The sequence below is a fragment of the Dreissena polymorpha genome, chromosome 2 (assembly GCF_020536995.1).
Source record: "Dreissena polymorpha isolate Duluth1 chromosome 2, UMN_Dpol_1.0, whole genome shotgun sequence".
NCBI lineage: Eukaryota > Metazoa > Mollusca > Bivalvia > Myida > Dreissenidae > Dreissena > Dreissena polymorpha.
In genome coordinates this window covers 35445430-35455158 of record NC_068356.1, presented here as the reverse complement: position 1 = coordinate 35455158, position 9729 = coordinate 35445430, and the positions used below count along the sequence as shown (strand labels likewise).

The window sequence follows — 9729 nt, the reverse complement described above, 5'->3', positions numbered from 1 at the left end:
CCATTAACTGTACATAAAGTGCAATTCTTGTCCGGGCTATTTCTCAGCAACTAATGGCCGGAATTCAATGAAACTTTATGGGAAGCTTCACTACCAAAAGGAGATGTGCATATCATCAGCCAGTTATGATCCGATGATTTTTCACAGACTTATGGCCCTTTGAAAATTTCCATTAACTGTACATATAGTGCAATTCTTGTCTGGGCGCTTTCTCAGCAACTACTGACTGGAATTCACTGAAGCTTTATGGGAAGCTTAACTACCTTGAGGAGATGCGCATGTTATTTGTGGGTTCTGGTAAGATGATTTATTTAGAGAGTTATGGCCCTTTGAAATTTTTAAGTTGCTAAACCATCCATCGTATTATTGTGTCCAAAGTTATGCCCCTCAAGACATTTCCTTTTATCTGAATATATAGTGCAATATTGTGACAAAAAAAACAACTTTGGGGAGCGTCACCCGTCTCCGACGGTTTCTTGTTGTATTATAATTTTTGGCAATATAACTGTTTGCTCTAATTAAATATTATTGAGTGGGAATATGTTTAAGTTATATGCTTAAGTTAAATAACTGTCCATATTTAAGGGTATCACTGTCTGTATGTCAATCATTCCCCAGTTCAACATAGTTCTTCTTGAGCAAAGCCTTGAGCTTTTATGCGGATTTGACAGCCCAGCGACCAAAAAGGATCTGGAACTACAAAACGCTTATCAATTGGTTGTTTTTCACCCAAAGTAATTTGCGATAATTACAATCCAATATTTTCCCCATAATATTTGCAACAAGAACAGCAATATTAATTTTAGTAACTGATTTGTGTTTTAACTCATACGAAAAAAAACAAGATATGTTTACTGAAACTCATTAATTATATTAAGAAGTGTTTTAGTGTATATGCTTGTGAAAGACTTACAAGAAACAAAGGTAAAGTATCGGGTAAATGGTTTGCTATATATTTCGGATACACCAATTTTCGGATAAATATGAAGAGTAGTTCTATAAGCAGTGATATTTTTACAAAAAATCGACTCGATAACTTGCAAATTTATGAGTCCTCGAATTGAAAGATTGAGTCCAAATATTAAACGATTATTTTTTTTTAGAAATTTCAATGCATTTTTGGGACTCGCATAATTGAAAACTTTGCATCCCCGGGGGTTTATGTGAGTCTAGGATGCATGACTCGCAGGTAAAAAAAATCACTGTATAAGCAGGTTTATTAAGAACGAGCTATGTTGACATTAACTAAATTAATGTCATGGGTCATTAAATAGCCGAAATATCACAATTATCTCTATATTTAGGAATAAAGTTGATATTGACCACATCTTTTCGAATTCTGATTTCAAAGTTTTACTGCAAGGTTGTGAAAATAAAGGTTTTACAAGGGATGATCCTGTGACATCTAAATTTCAACCCTCAAAATTGGTTGTTTCAATCAATTTTCTTGAAATACTAATTTATGTTTCAATGAAAACAAGCTAAAGTCAGGGGACAAAAATTCCACTCGTCCGCTCGTATTGACGAGTGAAATCTTGAAAGGACGAGTGAATTTCCCTAAAGCTCTCGTCCTACAGGACGAGTGAAAAAAAAACTGATGTTAAAATATGTATTTTCTGACCAGTAAGACTCTTTTTCATTAAATAAAATCATTTCTTAAAGCATATCTATTCCGAAAGTAGAACGATGATGAACCAGAAATCGTAATTGTAAATTTCATACAGCAGGTGCGCGTTGTTATGCGAGACTGTGTCCCGAGTAAATATTGGCTTTTTGGTGTAAACTTTGCGTGTCCATGTTGACAGGGAACCATCTGACTTCATTCACTGTAAGTATTGATTTTTTTTAAAGAATTATTTTACTGCGAAGTACGGTTTTAAACCAGTCTGAATTTCATCTGAAAAATGTCTGACATACGAGCGTTCTTTAAAGGGGGCAGGAGCGATGTTCAACCATCCGAAATGGAAAGCACGCAAGCATCAGAAAAAGGAAAAAACAAATTTGTCTTCATTTATTTATTTTGTGTTCCTCATAAATAAAGTAAGTTAACATTTCTTCTGTGATCAGCTGGCATGAATAACTAAGTAAGCAGCATTTTAGCAGTGATATAGGAAACATTGTTTGTCATATCAGTCCTTTGCAATCTTTCTTTCACACATATTTGAAGGACAAGTGCATGTGTTTGCAGGACGAGTGAAAATTTTAATGCACTTGTCCTGCAGGACGAGTGCAATTTATAAATATTTTTGTCCCCTGCTAAAGTAATATAAAGGAAACAAAAATTCCTTCGCCTTTTACAGTTGATTTAAATCAAACCTGTAGGCTGGAACAGCAGACAAAAAAGTAATTACCCATGGTTATCAAACATTTTAAGTTTATCTTAAATAACACTTTCTATGCACCCGGATGGAATGATCGGGGGTATATTGTTTTTGGCCTGTCTGTCATTCTGTGGAAAACTTTAACCTTGGTTAAAGTTTTGCAATATTGAAGATAGCAACTTGATTTTTGGCATACATGTGTATCTCATGGAGCTACACATTTTGCAGTGCTCACGCTGCTGCCAGACATTATCGCCAATGGCAATTATTTAAACCAACTGGCTATTATTTCTTAAAATTGTCGAGAAAAAAATAACGATTATTTTATCGTCCTACATCAAAAATAAATTTGCCTCTACAAGTTTTCCGGCGAATGCGAAACGTCTGTAAATCTGGCCATCAAGCAGCAAAAAATGATAACGAGATTACCTGTGTACACACTCGACTCTGTGTATTGTCAATCACGCGTCAATAACTTCTGCGACATCGTGGCCTAGAGCGTTTTTCTGAATCAGTGTCTGACAGAAGTGATATATTTCGGAAAAAACGTCTTTAATCTACCAGTGCTTAACCAATTATTGGTAACTGCTAGATATTCGTTATTTTTCCCCAATTATTATTTAAGCGTCATTATTGAAAATCACCGCGAATATTGTCAGCTGATTTAGTTTTTCACGTCGTTTTTTTGTAAATTAGATTACGTTGAACATTTCTTAATTAAATAATTATTTAATCGCCATCATTACCGCTATCTGTCATCTGCTTCAACATTTCTTGATGTGTGATAATGATTTCATTTTTTTTTTGTAATTATTTTGTCAAGTTGCTCAAATGATACCGTAATTGCATTAAAGTCAGTGGGCGCTAATTGTTGTCTGCTTTAATGTTTCTTTATAATAAAGAAGCCGATTTTGTTATTTTCTATTATTAATGTGTTTTTGTTGCTCAGAATACTAATTAACGTTAAAAACGTTTGGCACTTCTCATAGGTAAGTAGTATAAAAACTTGAGTTTTGCAATGTTGCAATTATTCACGTTTTCGCTAGTTTATGAAAACGTACCATTCTACGCATGTTTCAAATGTCCGCCATCACGCAATTTTAAATTATGTATCTATGTGTAAACTTAAAAGTAAAGCACTGCAATATCACATTTTAAAACAATATTTCAACCTATATTGATTGCGTATTCGCAAGGTTACGGGTTTTTATTTTCTGCATTTAAACGATATGCATATTTTATTTCAAGTGCAAAAGAGGTTTTTCGACATGTTTTCGGATAGTCCTTTTTGGATACGGTATGGTTTTTCGATTTTAATTTACTTTCGACGTTCTTTATAACATTTTTATAGAATGACGAATACATATGCTGTGTTACGGATGGTCTGGTTGACAATATTTCGTATTTTTCTAACCAGAACTTGCACCTAGACAGACTTTAAAAATTGAACAATTTGAAAGGGCAGTTTTTTGTTTTATTTTAATAATAGTACTTTAATAAAAGTATTTATCTTTTTGTTTTAAAGTATATATGTATGTAACTGTAGCTGATTTCGGGTTTGTTAAGTCACACACAAATCCTTGATTTTATTCTTTATTGTAAAGCCATGAAAATTTTTTATAAGGAAATGACACTGATATTATGCTTGTTTTTAAGCATATATTATAACTTAAATCCAATAGATATACATTTAATAAAACATAGATAAAATGAGATTCATTGTTTTTTCTTTGTGCCTTCAGTACCTTTTTGCGGAAAAGTCCGCGTCTGTTTTGGCTGTTATATTTTTAAGGAAAAAATGATGGCTACTATTTTCTGAAGGCCAGTTTGAGCACTGATTTTGAGTGGTGAAAGGTCAAGTTCAAGGTCATCCTTGAAGGTCAAAGGTCATATATATGCAGGGGTTCCACTGGCCCAAAAAAAGTTGTCGCCACTTTTTCGCGGCGTGAATACTGTCAGTTATTCCACCTTATCAATAAGAACAATCATTTTAAGAAACCTTACTACATTATTGTCATTTACTATATTATCACTTTAAAAAGTATGTTATTTCATAAAGAAAACAATAAGTACCTTCATAAGTCATACCTTTATAAGTCTTAATAAGCTTTATTTGTATATAAATAACATTTTTTTCAACTTGATAAACAACACGGATAACCAAAATAATATAATAATGTTAACATCAATGTATTAAACAGTATGCTGCATAAATGTTTCGAAAGTAATCATTTAAACATCAAATCACACCAATGTTCATCATTTGAAAGGGAATCAGAAAATAAAGCATCTCACTTCAAATTGTTTAACAGTTGTATTTGGTCATTTGGACATGATATACATCAGCTTCTGTTGTTAACAAGTTTTCTGTTAGTGGTGGATGATTTCCAGGTTCAATTAAATGACTGTTGTTCACGCCTTTTTCCTGACAGAAAGGCCCAGATAATTGCCACAATCCATTCTAGTTGCCTGAAATAACATAAAACATATTTTTACAAACTATCAACATCAAACCAACTCACAAATGTCCCTATCTTTAAATGTCCGAATTTAACATATCCGAAATATAGTACATCGAGTGAATGTTTTATATTTAATTCAGAAATTGTTGTTATCTTAATCAATTTATCTCCTTCCAAGAACATTACAATAATGAATCTATTAAACAGAAATGCTCACAAATACCTGTTGAAAAAAGTTTTTATTTGTTGATGTGAAGAATTAAATGCTTTTGCCAGCCCCATGGCCATGATTTTGATTTTAACAAAGAAATAGCGGCCCTAATAATCATTATAATTATTGATCGTCGTGACAGTTTGTCCCCGTGTTACTTAACTTATTGCTCAATATCATAAAGGAGCCGTTAATCCGATAATAACCCCCATAAAACTTGACAATAGCAGTAAAAACACCGTTTGTAACACTTACACGCTTCGGTGATTTCTAATGCACTCTGCACTGTAGGTCGCTTACATCATCGTAAATCAATATTTACAACTGACAGACGCTGGCCGCTGATGCTCGGTCGCGTGCTTTCGACTCGCAGTACATTTTCGGATAGGGTTTTACCGATTTTTTGAAATTCGCCACTTTAAAAAAATTGGAGCCACATTTAAAAATTTAGCGCCATTTGGCGCCAATGGCGATCGACAGCGGAACCCCTGATATGGCTTCAAAGCGGCGTCAAAACTTTAACCTTGGTCATAACTTTTGCAATATTGAAGATAGCAACTTTATATTTGGCATGCATGTGTATCTCATGGAGCTGCACATTTTGAGTGGTGAAAGGTCAAGGTCATCTCACAGGGTCAAAGGTCAAATTTATGGCTTCAAAGCGGGGCAATAGGGGGCATTGTGTTTCTGACAAACGCATCTCTTTTTATATAAAAAGTCTAAGGTACTTGAACAAATTATGTTGGTTCTTATTATATATATATATATATATAATAAGGACTAAAATAAAAAAAATTGAAGTACCTGTGTGACAAGTCACTATGCATAAATAAATGTTTATTTTGCCATTACAATCAAATTGACGCTTGATGTTCAATGATATTTTGCTGTAAGCCCCAGATTATGCAAAAATCTACTTCATAGGAAATACAGTATACTACGTTGAAACCCTCTTGTTATGACATATGGCAATATTGCTGTCAGCAGAACTTTGGCAGTACTGTACCAAATATTCCATATCACTTCAGACGTTTTTGCAATGCAATTTATTCCATTTCACTACTGACATATTTCCATGCCATATTTGCCTCATCAATACAGACCTTTTTCCAGTGCTACACATGCCATATCCCTTGAGACATTTCTGTAATGCCATTTATTATATACCTGCTTTATGTTCCCAAAAAATGCAAGTTGTATCAATCGGTAAAATACAGCTACACAGAAATAACTCCCATATTAGGCTACTCACTACTTTTCCAATTCCGTATTACCGAACTAGCCGGACTACTTTTAATGATGTCACTTTAAATGCAAAAAATTATTATAAGAGCATTCTTGGTTAATTATGAATGCTTAAACTCATTTTTTTAACTTAAATTATTCAAAGTTGTACATAATAAAAGGAATATTAGGCAAGTCAATTGTTACAAGTGTTTGAATCACTTTGTGGCTTGCGCTTTTTCGTATCACACTCGAGGCTCCGCCTCTCGTGAGATAAGTCATCACATAAGCCAATGAATGCTACAAACACATGGATAATTGACTAGCGTCATATTTCGTATATATGCCATATCATACCATTTTACATTTTTAAATATGCTATATAACTACATACCAGGTTGTCCTAGATTATAGAGCAGACAATGGTCAGTAACTCCAGAACATAGCAGGCTGGATGCACATGTCAGACATTTAGACTGAGCTGCAGTGCACTTGCTGCTACACACCAGGCACAAACCAGGGTTGTCTTTAACTAACAGATCTTCTAGTGCCGATTGTCATCAGATAAAATCCAGGACCTCTCGGTAAAAAATGTAGTACACATATAATAACAAATAATAAGCTTAATATCACTTATTTGTTAAAAAGAAACAGTTTTGTACAACTGAATTACATTTATGTATTATGTTCATGTTAATTTCAGCTGGAATGAACATGGATCTTCCAGCCTCTAACTTAGACTACAGAGAGCAATCCTATTGGGATGAGAGGTACACCTCTGAAGACAGTTATGACTGGTTCTCGGGCTATACATCATTCAAGCATCTCTTGAAGGCAGATATACAGGCCCACCACAGAATCCTTACTCTTGGTGTGTTACCATCATGTTAACATATTTCAAAAGCTTGTACTGCTACTATTTCAACCCTTTCTCACTCAGAAGCAAGGTAAAAATGGCTATACATGTACAGTGCAAACAGCATGAAACCAGAACAGCCTGTGAGTAACTCGCAGTCTGTTCAGGTTTAGTGCTATTTGCAGCTCATCAGTATCTTAGGGTTTGAAATGAAGCCTTTAAAACTTAATCTTGTAAGAAAGGTCTTAAATGTAACTTTATAAGAGACTACAAATGGGTAAAGATATGAATCTTAGTGGTAAAGGGTTAAAATGAATTTGAATAAAATGGTTATATGGAACCAGAATATAGTTTTTTCCCATTGTCCACTTTGATTTTTGTTGAGCAAAAATACATGCATATTTTCACAAGTTTGTTTGAAGATGATTTCATTTTAATATACATATTAATTCTTGTAGGATGTGGAAACAGCCCAATGAGTGCTGAGATGTACAGAGACGGGTTCCATCACATCGTGAACACTGATTTCTCTTCTATCGTTATTGACAAGATGAGCAAGAAGCACTCAGATATGATTGAAATGAGCTGGCAAGTGATGGATATGTGCAATATAGAGTTTCCAGAGGCCAGTTTTGACATTGTTCTGGAGAAGGGAACTATAGACGCTCTAATGGTTCAGGAGAGAGATCCATGGAATGTTTCTGAAGAAACCTGCCAGAAAATTGACAGTATTTTGAATCAGGTTATGTTTATTGTAAGCTAAATGTTTGTTGTTAAATTCAAAATGTATTTAATGTACTACATTTGTTTTGTTAATATGTACAAAATATATTCAATCATCAAAATTATCATTTTGGTATAGCATACCTGTAACTTATGAACACAATAATTAGTTGAAATGTCTCCGAGAAGTGCCAAGGCTGCTTAAGAACCATAAACCTTGATTTTCTTAAATAAGAGTTACCGGTACATCATTCTCAAATATGCTACAACATTTCAACATGAAATTTCATGGGTGTTAAGCAATAAATTGTAAAAAGTGCCATGCATAAGAACCATAACCCAGCACTTTCTTAACTAACGTAATGCCCTTTGGTGTTTTATGGCCCCCACCACTATAGTGTGGGGCATATTGTTTTTGCCCTGTCTGTTGGTTGGTTGGTTTGTGTGTTTGTTTGCTCCAACTTTAACATTTTGCCATAACTTTTGCAATATTGAAGATAGCAACTTCACATTTGGAATGCATGTGTATCTCATGGAGCTGCACATTTTAAGTGGTGAAAGGTCAAGATCATCCTTCAAGGTCAAAGGTCAAATATATAGCTTCAAAGAGGTGCAGAAAGGGGACATAGTGTTTCTAACAAACACATATCTTGTTGTATGATGTAATTTTTCAAGGCTATATATCAGATAAGCTACAAGATTTCAACATGAAACTTCATGGGTGTGTAGATATCAATGTGGAAAATTGCAATTCATAAAAACAATTACCTTACAGTAACACATAATTATTGCCCTACATTTAATGATTATACTGTTTATCAAGGCATTTGCACCGATTCATAAACAAAGTTTATTTGGCTGAGGATATCAATTCAACAACTTTGCTTGTTCCCTTTGTTTTTTCTTTTATGATGTAACTGTTCAGGGCTATATCTCAGATATTATGCAAGATATCAGCGTGAAACTTCATGCGTGTGTAGAAGTCAATTGGAAGAAGTGTCATGCACAAGAACAATAACCCTACACTTGTTTTTTTATTAGAACGTTTAAGAATGGATTTACATCCATCCATCAACAAAATTTATTTGGCGGGCGGATATCAATTCAACGAATTTTCCTTTATTATTTTATTTTACAGATACTAAGAATACAAGAAGCTTTACATGACATAAACTTTTAACAGTATATTTACATTTTTGAATAATAATGATAATAATAAATGTATATTTCTCTCACTGCAGGTGAGTCATATATTAAAGCCAGGAGGGAAGTTCATTTCTATCACTTTTTCACAGACCCATTTTCGGAAGCCCCTGTATGCACGTTCCAGGTACAACTGGGATGTGCAAGTCTCAACAGTTGGTGATGCCTTTCATTTCTTCTATATGGTCATGGAAAAAGGGAGAGAACTCAGTGAAAAAGATAGACTGAAGGAAGTTGAACTTGAGAGGCGGAAACTATGTCAGGTTTCTTGTGAAAATATACCAACAGTATTTATAGTTGAGGATACAGAAGATTTTGCTCTAGGAATTGAGCTTTAGCTATGAATTTGTTATTGCATGTGCAAATAAATGTTATCTTTATTGTTTAGGATGCAAAGTCATTGGAACATATAAGTCATTTTTCTGCAAATATTAAGACATTATAGGTATTGGAAACCAATGTTTCTCTAACAATTATGAGCCATGATATTTAATTGTAAATATGAAATTGAATTGTTGCCTATTGTTCAACATTTGGCAAACATGGGTCTGCCATATCCAAATTAAACCTGTCATTAATGTACTATAATAATATCAATGGCATGTATTTCCATCTACCAAATGTACATTAAAGTCAAATTGTGAAGATATTGCAAAATGTTATCTACATGTATTTAGTAATGTTTTTCCATTGTTTTGGATATAATTTTAAGTCCCATTCATTTATGAA

At 33.7% G+C, this 9729-nt stretch overlaps 1 protein-coding gene and 1 long non-coding RNA gene across 6 annotated transcripts; one reads left to right on the top strand and one right to left on the bottom strand.

Moving 5' to 3' along the window:
• The first annotated feature begins 737 nt into the window (after positions 1-737).
• On the top strand, positions 738-9662 carry LOC127866598 (EEF1A lysine methyltransferase 4-like). Of its 5 annotated transcripts, none has more exons than XM_052407252.1 (5): positions 738-924; positions 6616-6802; positions 6922-7089; positions 7533-7816; positions 9093-9662. In XM_052407252.1, exons 3-5 carry the CDS (start codon positions 6927-6929, stop codon positions 9336-9338), a joined length of 693 nt encoding a protein of 230 aa, XP_052263212.1. In that variant the 5' UTR covers positions 738-924; positions 6616-6802; positions 6922-6926; the 3' UTR covers positions 9339-9662. The 5 variants fall into 5 exon arrangements, with proteins under 5 accessions (XP_052263212.1, XP_052263211.1, XP_052263208.1 ...); XM_052407251.1 differs by having other exon boundaries at positions 9039-9662; XM_052407248.1 differs by having other exon boundaries at positions 7533-7828; positions 9039-9662.
• On the bottom strand, positions 3902-5482 carry LOC127866604 (uncharacterized). Its single transcript, XR_008043046.1, has 2 exons — positions 5250-5482; positions 3902-4790 (listed from the first exon to the last, which is right to left on the bottom strand). It is a non-coding gene; the product is annotated as an uncharacterized LOC127866604 (long non-coding RNA).
• Positions 9663-9729: the final 67 nt, after the last annotated feature.